This window comes from Tachysurus fulvidraco, chromosome 5, assembly GCF_022655615.1.
Source record: "Tachysurus fulvidraco isolate hzauxx_2018 chromosome 5, HZAU_PFXX_2.0, whole genome shotgun sequence".
NCBI classification, from domain to species: domain Eukaryota; kingdom Metazoa; phylum Chordata; class Actinopteri; order Siluriformes; family Bagridae; genus Tachysurus; species Tachysurus fulvidraco.
In genome coordinates, this window is record NC_062522.1 from 31,596,066 (window position 1) to 31,609,982 (window position 13,917).

The window sequence follows — 13,917 nt, forward strand, 5'->3', positions numbered from 1 at the left end:
TAAATGTTTTAAATGCCAGAACAGAAGTTTACATTCACATAAGTAAAGAAAATATTTTTACTGTAACAAAGAAAACATTCTAAAGATTTAAATACAAATCATTAACATCTAACGATCGTCTTTGTTGACAGAATTTTTCTTCAGCAATTTCGGTTTCCATAACACGGATCTACGTCTAAACAACACACACAGACCCATGGAGTCTCAGAAACACGTGCCGCAGAAAAAGACTTTTATTGAATGCATAGACAGACACGTCATCAAAGGTTCTGCGAGCACCGCGGCAGAAACTGCACGGAAGCGAAGCTGTAGTTTTTCTGCTTTATAACAATCTGTAGAACAGCCAAAGCTCGAGGTGCTGACTGAGACGACGGTAAACACACGGACTGCACGTGTTATTTGGCGCGCTGCCGTTTCTCGGAAGCTTGTCACGAAGTCTTGCTGACTTTGTTCACGCCTCATCGTTTCATGCGTTTTGAACATCCCGATGACTTTATGTAGAAACTGAACTCTAACCGAGCGTGAAATACATCCACGTCACAAAAAAAAAAATAACGAAGTTCTAGAAGAAGCTGGCAGTCGAACGAAGTGTAAACGGTTCGAATCGCATCAGGATACAATCATGAAACCATCAGGTGTAAACAGCGTCAGAGTCCCAGCAATGCTCGGGTTCCATTTATTTATTTATTTTTTTACATAAAGGCACCAGACATTGTTGTTTAATTACCCATAAGTATTTAAAAGCAACCAGAACACAATACTTTGAGACGGACGTAAAAGGTAAACAAGTTAAACAACTGGCAAATTGATTGAAATAGTTTACACTGAACTGAAACTGTAAACGAAAGGAATAATACCACGGAGTCCGTCTTGTCGAAACACAGGAGGAAAACGGTCTAAACTTACAGAATGTTAAAAAAAATCTGATACTAGCCTGCCGTGTTTAAAAACCTGCTTTCCTCTACACTTTTATAGATCTGTGGTTGAAATGACGCACACGTCTTACACACACACACACACACACACACACACACACACACACACACACACACACACACACACACACACACAGGTCTACAGAACCTCCAACTGGCTAGTTAAGCTGTGTTAAATACAATACACAGTAAATACCAAAGCTCAGCAGTGCATGTTTTTTTTTTCTTTCTAGCTGATACTAGAATTTGGCGCAAAACAAACAAAAAAAACTAGTGCAAATACATTTCAGCAAAAGAGATACTAAGAAATAAATTAAAGGCTGCATAAAACCTGCAAAAACATTCACACACAGCATTTGGAACATCCAGAGCTGCAGCTGAACTCATATCTGAGCTTCTGGTTCCTCGCAGGGGGCGGGGCCTTCATCTGGGCGTGGCACATCCTCACATGCGTCGCTTGTGGGCGGGGCGTCGGGTACTCCCGGCTCCAGTACGTCAGTAGAGGCAGCAGGTTCCACATCATCTACAACGACATTGTTATTAGCGTCTGGGAGACCAGATGATTGGATGAAGGTGCAAATGGCAGGAAATTTCAGAAAATCAAATTTAAAAAAAAAAAATCAAAAATAATTTTCATGCAGACTAAAGATAGATCAGTGGCACAGGGGTAGATAAAGATTCCGTCGGTTGGTATCGTTCACATGAAATTACATTCAATGAGATTTTGCTGGAAAAATGTCGACGTAGGATCCCGATTTCTGTCGATCACGGTCATAATCTCTGTCCTGTCAATCACAGCGATGCTAGCCAATCGTGGAGATATATGAGCTCGGGTATGCAGAAGAGGGCAGACGGAGCAGGGGGAAAAAAAGTCAAAATTCGTTTCCAAACAAAGTACAGTCATTTCACTTTGCCTGTTTACCCCAAATTCCCCCCTGGGATCCAGAGCAGGGAATTATATATTACATATAACTGAAGATCTACAAACGTACCTAAATATCTCTGCTCTAAAGCAGTTCTGATCTGAAGAAAATACGCAAAACACATAAGCAATGCTTCAGAAGCTCAGCACTTATGTGTTACAACTAACATTCATTCATTCATTTCCTACCGCTTATTCGAACTTCTCGGGTCACAGGGAGCCTGTGCCTATCTCAGGCGTCATCGGGCATCGAGGCAGGATACACCCTGGACGGAGTGCCAACCCATCACATGGCACACACACACTCTCACTCACACACACACACACTACGGACAATTTTCCAGAGATGCCAAACAACCTACCATGCATGTCTTTGGACCGGGGGAGGAAACCGGAGTACCCGGAGGAAACCCCCGAGGCACGGGGAGAACATGCAAACTCCACACACACACACACACACACACACAAGGCCCCCCTACAACTACCATGTCCATCAAATTTACTCCATGTTCTCCCAGGATATGTAGGAACCCCGATCATACGGATTTAACGCAGCACAAAGGCACGATTAATTCCACCAATTATTGCTAACGGAGAGACACTCAAACTTCATACCGTCATGAAACTAACTCAAGCCAATTCAGGACCTGGACTGAACATTTTGGTGTTTTAACCCCTCGAACTGTCTGCGGTTCAAACTCGTTATCTAGAAGATAAGTGGATGAGATGAGGTGAGAAAAAACATGTGAAATGCTCTCCAGGATCAGGAGCGGGGGGTGGGGGTGGGGGGAGCCATATAAAGGATGTGCATGCTCTGAAGATTGATTACAGAGATTAAATACAGCATCAGATAAAATACACACAAACACTCACACGCTTTTCACACCCACTGAATTAACGCAGTGTTTACAGAACACATGCATGTGAGCTGATTCGTAACAACACTTCGGTTTACTGAAAGCGTCGACTACGTGTGGTGTAAAAGAGAAAGAGTGCGTCTGTGTGTTCGGACTGTGTGTCTGACTGAGGATTTGCGTGCGAAGACACGAAACGTTCCCGATCGACTGCCGAATCGATTCTACTTTTAAAAGGATATTAAAATCTTTACCTGACACCAGGAGGATTTATAGCACACGTCTTCTTACCTGTTCGCTATAAAGTGTTTCCTTTATGTGACTAATACATAATGTAGCAAAATAAAACCTAATACTTAATTACTATAAAGTACAAAGTATAAATTCTGTAAAAAAATAAACAAAATAAATAAATAAATAATGAAAAAAACTCACTAACTTGCATTGAATTTAAGTCAACAGGCTAAAACAACCAAATTTGCGGAAACACAAAATACAATTTTCCTTAATTTTGCATTTTTGCCTTATCCTAGTCCTGTTTCAGGGCTGCGGGACCAATTACTTGGTGATATCGGTGTTGCATTTTATTTGTATATCATAAAATAATCGTTGCCTGTTTTGTTTTTTCGTATTTTTTTAATGTGACAAATCTGCAAATATAGAGTAAACCTGGAAGGGGGGACAAATACTTATTCACAGTGCAATCACACACCTCTATTGAAGAGTATGACAATGCTCTGCTGTGTCTGTGTGTGTGTATATTAGAGCAGCAGTTTGAGCTATAGAACCTGTGTGGTCTCTGCTGTGTGTGTGTGTGTGTGTGTGTGTGTGTGTTAGAGCGGCAGAGTGAGCTATAAAACCTGTGTGGTCTCTGCTGAAACTGTGAACTTTGCTCCACGGAGTTACACCTATTGAGGAACGGGGACGAGGACTCGACAAAACATTTTCTAAAAACACACACACACACACACAGAATATAAACGGATGAAACATTTTGTAGGATGTAACACAGGACCTGCCACTGCGTAAATGATTAAGTGTGTGTGTGTGTGTGTGTGTGTTACCTTCGTGGGCATCGCTATCCTCCGGAGTGTTAGATGCTGCTGAGGATTGTGGGTCAGGAGACTCGGAGCGAAGTCTGCGCTCAAAGCTGAACTCTGGGAGTCTGGGGGCTTGTGGGCGTGTCTTCCTCGCCGGGTTCATGAAGTAGCAGTAGGCACAGCGAAAGGCTGACGAGCAACACACACGTACATAGACACGTGTACACGTACGATAGGCTAATCGGAATTGTTTTAAATTTATCCGACATGACGACGTGCTCGGATCTTACCCAAATATTCAAACTCCTCCTTCAAGGCCATACCGTTATGAGAGAAACACTGCTGACAAATCAGAGCGTATCTGAAACACACACACAAAAAGAAAAATATGTAAAACGCTGTTCCGCGGTTGTCTTCGTTATCGCACCTTTAAGAAACGAAACAAAAGCACTTTTTAAAAGATATTAACAACAAGTTCGAGCGGTGGGCGGAGTTAAACAAATTCCAGACGTATACGGATTATGAGATCTGTGTGGAGGTAAACGTCTGTGTGTGTTACGACTGATGTGAAGACGCAGCACCTGTTTTGTGGTCCGTCTCCCACCAGGTACTCGATGACCCGGTCCACTGCACTGCGTTCTCGGGGGAGGACGGGTCGCGCCATCGGAGGACCCGGGGGGTGCATACCTGAAATATGACATCATCATCATCAAGTATTTATATCACAGAGAAAGACAGAGAATAAGATGACCTCATGATGCGTGTCTGACCTGATCCCAGCACGGGGGAGTAAGGGCTCAAATTCCTCCTCATTTGTGGTGGCGTCTCCATGCTGCTCCCCAGTGCCGGACTTGATCCCGAAGCTCCGTGGATATTATCAGGAGGGCCGCCCGGGGCAGTACGGAGGGGCGTGGCTCCATGTTGTGGGGGGCGGGGCATGGGGCCGGGCGTGGACATGGCAACATGACGCTGCCGCAACTCTGGAGTAAGTTTTATAGACAGAAATGGGTCGGTTTATTTATTTATTTATTTATTTTGCAGACTTGTCCAAAATGTCACCCGACGGTATTTTGTAAATGTTTCTAGTGATGTGTGGCTCAAAAGCTACGCTAACTGACAGTATGTTTAGAAAGTGTCACTCTCAGGCGCGCACACACGCTAAGTCTGAAGGTTAAGGAAAGGTTAACACACCTTGTCCTGGTTTGGGTGTTGACTGGGGTCGAACTGGAGCAGCTTCCGCTTCCTAAAGAATAATAAACACGAGGAATAAAAATGACTGCGTGGTTAAAATGGAATTTAAGCACATTTAAGGTAAAGCTCTGAAAGCACAGACACACCGCTTTCATCTTCGACTCCGGTTCGAATCTTTCCAGAATCAACTTGGCATTTTTGTAGGTCTCAGTTTCCATCACCTCCTCAAGCTGGGAAGACAAACTTGGTTAGTAAGCAATTTAGTTTAGTTGTTAAAGACCCGTGTGTGTGTGTGTGTGTGTGTGTGTGTGTGTGTGTGTGTGTGTGTGTGTGTGTGAGCCAATCACAGAACAGCGATAATATGATATTTATAAATATTCAAAGGCTGATGTGCTATAGTGTAAATATTCCCTGCTACAATAACGCTCGCTGTCACCAAAGTGTAGAAAACGTTCTGGAGATAGAGAATGAGAGCGAGAGAGAGAGAGAGCGAGAGAGAGAAAGGAAAATGGAAAGAGGGATAAAGAGAGAGAGAAAAAGAGAAAAAGGGACAGAGAGAGAGGAACATGGAGAGAGAGGGGGGGCAAGGAAAAGAGAGAGAGAGAGAGAAAGGGAAAGAGAGGGATAAAGAGAGAGAGAGAGGGGGACAGAGAGAGACAGGAACATGGAGAGAGAGAGAGAGAGAGAGAGAGAGAGAGAGAGAGAGAGAGAGAGAGACAGGACATGATCCCTCTCTCTCTCTCTCTCTCTCTCTCTCGCTCTCTCTCTCTTGTCCCCTTTCCCTTTCTCTCTCTCCCCTTTCCCCCTTCTCTTCTCTCTCTCTCTCTCTCTCTCTCTCTTCTCTCTCTCTCTCTCTCTATCCTCCCGTTCCCTCTCTCTCTCTTCCCCTTTCCCCTTTTTCTCTCGCTCTCTCTCTCTCTCTCTCTCTCTCTCTCTCTCTTCCCTTTCCCTCTCTCTCCCGCTTCCCCTTTCCCTCTCTCTCTCTTCCCCTTTCCCCCTTCTCTTCTCTCTCTCTCTCTCTCTCTCGCTTCTCGCTCCCCCTTTCCCTCTCTCTCTCTTCCCCTTTCCCTCTAGAGAGATGTTGTAATAACTATGTAATAATGTCTGCATTTCATGACTATAACATGTAAACACTGAATGCTACACTGAACACAAATCATCACAAGCCATCACTGACAAAATGTTCGAATACTCACAATTTTTCTTTTTTCTGATTTTAAATCCTCTAATTTTTCATCTGAAACAGACAAGTGACAATCAATGAGAACGATGTCACTTCCTAATGTGGACGATCGTCTTCGTCGTCATCATCATCGTTAACAGCTATTTATTAAACTTACAACACTTCTCCTCTGAACAAATATGAACCCATTAAGAACTCACTGTTTTTTTCTGTGCGCTTGGAGAAGATGACGATGAGCAGCTTGCGTGCGAACCACACGCTGCGAAGAGAGACACGAGAAAAAAGAAAGAACGTGATACACAGCGACACACACGGTTCTCACGCACGGGACCAAAAAATAGGATGGTGAGGCTCACAGTGCCGGGAAGGCGATCAGCGGCAGCGAGGTGACGAGCCGGCCGCTCCATTCCTCAGGCAGGTACAGGTAATAAACGCTGAAACAGGTGAGCAGGTACAGAGCAGCCGAGTAGAAGAGCAGTCTTCCGACCCACAGCTTCTGCATGCGCTGGTTCTTCCCACGGGATTCCTCCAGGTTCTTAATGTCCTACAAAGACATGATGGTGCACGTTAGACACTGATACAGTGTTGGATTTAATGCATAATTCCAGTCATCAGTCTTAGTTAAGAGACATTTTAAAATTAGGTGGCATTTGTTTGTTTTTTTTCTTTTGAAAGATGTGGAAGTCGTGGCCTAATGGTTAGAGAGTTTGACCGAGGCACCAAACCCCCCAACTGCTCCCCGGGCGCCGCAGAATAAATGGCTGCCTACTGCTCCGGGTGTGTGTTCAGGGTGTGTGTGTGTTCACTGCTGTGTGTGTGTGCACTTTGGATGGGTTATATGCAGAGAACGATTTCTGAGTATGGGTCACCGTACTTAGCCGTATGTCACTCACTCACTCACACACTTACATATACCAACATTAATTAGGCACGTTTAGATGGAGATGTTGTTTACCTTATCCAACTCCTCCAGACGTTCCACCGTGGAAGGTTTCGCCTGGAAGAGAGATCGGATATGATTTAAAAAAAACGTAAGCAACAGTCGTAGAAATCTACGGGTCACATTAAAGTTGTACTTAATTTGCCCTTTTCATGGGTTTATAGAGAGAGAGAGAGAGAGAGAGAGAGAGAGAGAGAGAGAGAGAGAGAGAGAGGAGAGAGGGGAGAGAGAGGAGAGAGAGAGAGAAAAGAGGGAGGAGAGAGAGAGATAGAGGAGAGAGAAGAGAGAGAGAAAAAAATCTTTCTCTCATCGCTTATCTCTCTTCTCTCTTTTATTCTCTCTCTCTTTCTTCTCTCTTCTCTCGCTCTCTCCTCCCTCTCTCTCATCTCTCGCTTCCGCTCTTTCGCTATCTCCTGCTCTCTCTGCTCTCTCTCTCCTCTCTCTCTTGCTTCTTTCTCTCGCCCTCTCTCTCTTCCTCGCTTTTTCGCTCTCTCTCTAGCTCTTCTCTCTCCTATGCTCTCTCTCTCTCGCGCTCTCTCTCTCTCTTTCCTTGCTCTCTCCCTCTCTCTACTCCTTTCCCTCTCGTTTTTACTTCTCATTTTTTTTTCTCTCTTTTTCTCTCTCTCTATCTCGCTCTCTCCCTCTCTCTCCTTTCCCTCTCCTTTTTTCTCTCTGCTTTTTTTTTTCCTGCTCTTGTTTTCTCTCTCTCTCTCTCTCTCTCCTTTCTTTCTCTATCCCTCTCTCTCTCTTTCCTTCGCTTTTGCTACGTCTCTCTCTCGCTCTCTCTCTCGCTCTCTCTGTCTCGCTATTCTCTTCTACTCTCTCACTCTCCCTCGAGAGAGAAAGGAAATGGATTATCAGATGCATTAACATTATTCACAGTGCTGCATCTACACGGTTTACTATACTACGCTAAATCATACTGCAATAAATCACTTTTCTGCCTAAAGAAGGTTGCACTCGTTCCAGTTTTTAAACTGATACACATTCATGTGCAGATTTTTAGTAAGAAGAAGTGAGATAAGGAATTCTTGACATCTCGTATCTGCTCAAGCCTGGATCGTTTCCTCTGATATCGTTTTTGAGAACTGGGACATCCTCAAAGACCGGAAAGAGCGATCGAGGAATCCTGAAACGTCAGTCAGAGATTTGTTGAGAACTTTCCTACCTTCCACCTGGAGATAACGGTCCCCATTACTGCAGCTCCTCTCTTCCTCTTCCTCTCCACCTGGACCAGAACAGAGACGTGTGAAAAGCCTAATTCTTTCTTTGTAACAGCGTCTACACTGCAGTGACCCAGATCACATTAACAGCTCCATGTTGTCACGTGTTGTGAAAGAGAGCAACAACTCATCAGTTCATTATCTACAGGACAAAAGGACGAGCGGATAACAGAATAAAAGACACGGTTTTAACTATTATGCCCTTTAATGCTCATGTATCTAACGAAAAAATATACAGGTTGAAATAATAATAATTATAAATAATAATAATAATAATAAAAACTACTACTGACGATAGTAAAATAAAATAAATAATAATAATTAAAAAACACACTAAACAAAATAAATTACATGTTTAAAAAATATGAAAAAAATATCGAAAAATTAATTAAACATTATGTATTTTTATTCAATATAATGGAAAAGGAAGTTTATTTTTATTTTTATTTTATCTTCATTACAGTCACTCAGACGTTGCTAGTTAGCAGCTTAGCTAGCATGTCATTTAAATCGCTAGTAACCTCATATGCTGCTAGCAAGTAATATCCGTAATACTTTATAAAATTGCTGCAAAGTGAATTAATTAAAAATAAAATATAAAAGATTTAGTTACCAACACAGAGCACAAGAGATGCTACGACGCCTGCGTTAGTAAGAAACAAACTAAAGTAGCAACTTCCGGCTTTTTGGTGGGCGTTTGACGTCATTTCAAAATAAAAGTCCCCAAGGATATTCTGGCGATAGTAAAAAAAATAAATAAAAAAAGAAAGAAAGAAAGAAAAAGAAAGAAAAGAAAAACAACTGGCAGAAAAAAAGAACAATGTCCTCACTGCATATTGCTATTAGCTACTGGAAAAGTTACCAACCCTGGTGTCCTGGAGAACGTGTTGAACCATTTTTAATATTTTCCTGCTCTGACACCTTGAATTAACACAAGCAATTAACATCTGGGTGTCATATTTAGAGAGAGAAAAAAAACCTTACTGATATTGAATGTGTTTAAATAAATGTGTTTACAGAAGATTCAAATATTAATCAATCAATGTAATCTATTTGCATTGTTTGTTTTGTCTTTTAATTGTATGGTTCCTTGCTTGTCCACCTTTCCTTTTCGTCCACCTTTCTGCTCAAGTCAAGTCAAGAAGCTTTTATTGTCATTTCAACCAAAACAAAGACAGAGCTACGGACTTAGTAAATAAGTCTTAGCCACATAAAGTGCATCTGTGCAACCTGGTGCAAACAGTGCAGGACAAGACAAACAAGACAGGCAAGACAGTGCAGGACAAAAGACAAGAAAACAGTGCAGGACATGACAAAAAGACAGACAAGACAGTGCAGGACAAAAGACAGTGCAAACAAAAATACAAGACATTACACAAATACAATACACAAAAGACAATACACAAAAACAGCACCGACCAGTGTAAATACTGTATGTCCAAACAATATTATGTGTGCAGAAATACTGTATTGAACACAGTATTATAGCAGCAGTTATATGAGGTATTTACTACTATTTCACAGTGATTATTGTGCTGGGATGCTGTTGCAGGACACAACCTAGTTTTTTTATATGAATATAATTAGACAATTATAACAAACTACACACTCAGAAATAAACTGAGTAACATCTGAGTGTATGTATGTAGTGTATATTTGTGCTATCGGTTCCTTAAATTAGCTTTAGGGGATTATCATTGCTCTCAAAGGTCCATTTTGTACCTTAAAGTTTTTTTTTAAAAAGAAAGATGTATGCTATACCCCACCAGGTGAGATACCACACTTAATTTTTAATTCTTCTTTCCATTATTAGTATGAATTCAGAAAATAAAGCTTATAAAAAAAAAAAACCTCAAACATAAAAACTCAAATATAAAAAGCAGCCTAATTATTTATTATTATTTTAGTTTGGGCCATTCCAACATTTGCAATTCATTTTCTACGTTGACCTATTATTATTATTATTATTATTATTATTATTATTATTATTATTATTATTATTATTATTATTATTATTATAAAAAACAAACCCTAATAAAATTCATGAATTGGAAAGAAACCGACACCCACCGTCATGTGTGGCTTCCAGAATATTTATTCCGTTAAAAGACAATGTAGTCTTTTATAATAATAATAATAATAATAATAATAATAATAATATTTTGATTATATTCATAACAAATATATAATTAAATATATTATACTAGTTTATATATGCCAAATGCTGTAAATATGCAAACAAGCCATAATAAAACACACTGGATGTAACTGATTGAATTGAAACCCAGAGACTTTGCTGTCGCTTTATACAGTCAGAATATTATAGAATAGAATTTTGTTATAGAATGTAGGTTTACGTGAAGCGCTGCCATTGAGTTAAACAGCCTGTAATTCAACTATTGCAACATAAAGCCGCATCGGGTCTCTTTGTGTGTGTGTGTGTGTGTGTGTGTGTGTGTGTGTGTGTGTGTGTGTGTGTGTGTGTGTCTTTTCGTGCTTTTTCTTCCGTTGAGGGTGTGAATCCTGGTGCTCTCTTCATTGCCCTTCCATTGTGCGCTAGGAAAAAATCGGAGCCGTTTCTAAGGTATCCGAGCTCGCGCTTGATTTACAGCCTCGGTAGTAAAAAACGTTTTTTTTTTTTGTTGTGTTTTACGAGGCTCGCGCGTCCGTCATTGGCCCGCCGCGGACCAGAGGCGAGCAGCTCGCGCCAGTCCCGGCCCCTTCTCCGCTCCTTTCCCACGCGCTCCAATAACGCGCAGGACACTTTCTTCTTCTTCTGCCTCCGTCCTGAGCTTCGACCGGCGCTTATGCAGTCTCATTAATTATCTTCGTAAAAAAAAAACTTATTATTGTTATTATTATCGTTATTATAATTATATATATATATTTTTAACAACCTCTTAAAAAAATCTGCGTCAGGTGGTAAGTACCATCTCTCCATCCATCTCATCCATCTATCTATCTCTCCATCCATCTCTCCATCTACCTCCCCATCCATCTCATCCATCAAAACCAACAAGAATGCTTTCTTCTTAACCCAGCTTCATTTGTGTGAATGCTTTTCTTTAAAAAAAGGAAAAAGAAACGTTTTTTTAAAAAAAAATTAAATATAGATATTAGATAAAATTTTTAAAACGATTCCCACGTCTGCACTTTCACTATCATGTTGCAACCCGAATCCGCATCATGTTCATTTCTTTCTGTCTTAACTTCGCACGCAGCTCTGTTTTATGCCTAGAATATTCCAATGGGTATTAATGTAAAAAAAAAATGAAAGAAAGAAAAAAGAAATGACAGAGAAAAGAGTTTAGTCTTACAGTTTACTGCTTTACTGCAATGCGGCGAGGGAGAGAAAGAGAGAGAGAGAGAGAGAGAGAGAGAGAGAGAGAGAGAGAGAGAGAGAGAGAGAGAGAGAGAGAGAGAGAGAGACAGACAGACAAAGACAGATGGAGACAAAGACAGAAAGACAGACTGTAGACTCTCTGTAGAGTCGACAGTCTGTAATTAAACGTAGTTACATATTTAAGAACATATAAGAACAATATTTATTTCTAGAGCGAGTGTAATTTCATTATTTGAACTGAAGTACATTTGAAATGTGAAACAGAACAGATGTGAACAGCTGCATTACTCTTATATTCTTATTCTTATATTATTGTAACGTATATATAATAAATCTGTCTAGAAACGAATTTAAAACCAGACAGAAGATTCGAGGATTCACATAATCATAAATAAAGGCTTTATTTATAATAAATCGAATCTAGAAATTATTAGTGAGCGAAAGGAAATGCGCTAAAATTCTTTCCAACGCGCATTGTGTTTATTTTCGTTTTTATTTCCAGGCGGTTTTCGTGCTGACAGACCTGATGAACCCTGCTGATGTCCTGAAGTTCTGGCTCTGCTTGTTTATATCTACCCTGTAGAACCGAATGTGTGTCGGCTCACAGATCACAGATTCGGTTTTAGGGGAGAATATGAGCGACGCAAAAGCACCGCTGCCGAGATTCGGTCCTCAAAACCACGTTTTCAGACATTAATCTACCTACACTGAATTTCTCTGAAATATGATTAAAGAATAGGGAAAAAAATAGTATAAAGCAAGCAAGCGCACACGTACACACGGGAGCGCGCACACCGTTATCAACACATTAAATCAGACACAGTAAATAAAAAAATTAATCTAAAACCATTACATTATAAATTGTGTGAACATGCGCACAATTTAGTTGGAGCACACTAACACTAATTCAAGTCTGCCTTCATAATTAAACGAATTTATTGTAATAATACATGAATATGTAGCTATTTATTTGTTTTATTGTAGAAAGCTTTTGTAGTTATTTATTTATTTTATTGTTATTATTATTATTATTTTTAATCTTTTGAAAGATTTTGCTGTTTTTAAGATTACGAAATAAATAAAAATAAAGATGTGGATGCAGAAAGAGTCATCTGTAACTAATTCTTTCATTTTCTTGATGTGTGTGTGTATCTCATATATTACCTCAATCAATATTAAAATACACTGGGATACCTATATTAAACTATTACATAAATATTAAATAAAATGTGCTTGTTGTTCATGAATTATAAGAATTGTAACAGAAAGAATGTAGATTTATAAATGAATAGCTTATGTCTAGCACCTTGAGGAGAAATGTATATGTTCTGTAGAATTTTATCCATTCTTTGAACAACCACTTTAGAATGTTAGGCTATTTCATATAATAATAATAATAATAATAATAATAATAATAATAATAATAATAATAATAATAATTGTTTTTTATTGGGGAACTTCACTACAGCCTAATAGATAGATAGATAGATAGACAGACAGATAGATAGATAGATAGATAGATAGATAGATAGATAGATAGATAGATAGATAGATAGATAGATAGATAGATAGATAGATAGATAGATAGACTTTTGGTTTTTCCTATAGGTGATAATTTACATCTTTCATAAAGAATGTTCACTACAGACTGACTCATCATCTGGACATTTAAAAAATTAAGACACCATTTTCTCAAGATGTGTGTTTATTTGGTTCCATTGACAGAGAGACAGACAGAGAGACAGACGGAAAGACAGACAGACAGACAGACATACAGACAGACAGACGGGGAGACAGACAAACAGACAGCGAGGCAGGCAGACAGACAGAGAGAGACAGACAAACAGACAGACAGACAGACAGGCAGGCAGAGAGACATAGAGACAGACAGAGAGAGAGAGACAGACAGACAGACAGACAGAGAGAGACAGATAGACAGACAAACGGACAGACAGACACATAGACAGACAGAGAGACAGACAGAGAGAGAGACAGACAGACAGACAAACAAAAAGACAGAGAGACAGAGAGAAAGACAGATAGACAGACAGACAGACAGATAGACAGACAGACAGAATGGGAGCAACTGGGTCTCTATGACTGGATATCATACTAAAACAATACACTAAATCGACCCTATTATCCGTAAACACTCTTATTTAGTGTGTTAGTACAAACGAGCTCAACATTATTCCCCTTCTTTTTTAAACGTTCACGAAAATATATAAAGCAAACATAATAATCAGCCACCGATGAGCAGGACCTTTACCATGACAACCACCGGAA

General features: G+C 40.0%; 1 protein-coding gene across 2 annotated transcripts; it reads right to left on the bottom strand.

Annotated features, from left to right (window-relative positions):
- Nucleotides 1-217: 217 nt before the first annotated feature.
- On the bottom strand, nt 218-8,994 carry lnpk (lunapark, ER junction formation factor). Of its 2 annotated transcripts, XM_027159964.2 has the most exons (14): nt 8,902-8,994; nt 8,234-8,293; nt 7,081-7,122; nt 6,482-6,669; nt 6,326-6,384; nt 6,139-6,179; nt 5,089-5,172; nt 4,943-4,994; nt 4,522-4,731; nt 4,333-4,438; nt 4,042-4,112; nt 3,776-3,940; nt 3,572-3,658; nt 218-1,458 (listed from the first exon to the last, which is right to left on the bottom strand). In XM_027159964.2, exons 2-14 carry the CDS (start codon nt 8,258-8,260, stop codon nt 1,319-1,321), a joined length of 1,272 nt encoding a protein of 423 aa, XP_027015765.1. In that variant the 5' UTR covers nt 8,261-8,293; nt 8,902-8,994; the 3' UTR covers nt 218-1,318. The 2 variants fall into 2 exon arrangements, with proteins under 2 accessions (XP_027015765.1, XP_027015766.1); XM_027159965.2 differs by lacking the exon at nt 3,572-3,658.
- Nucleotides 8,995-13,917: the final 4,923 nt, after the last annotated feature.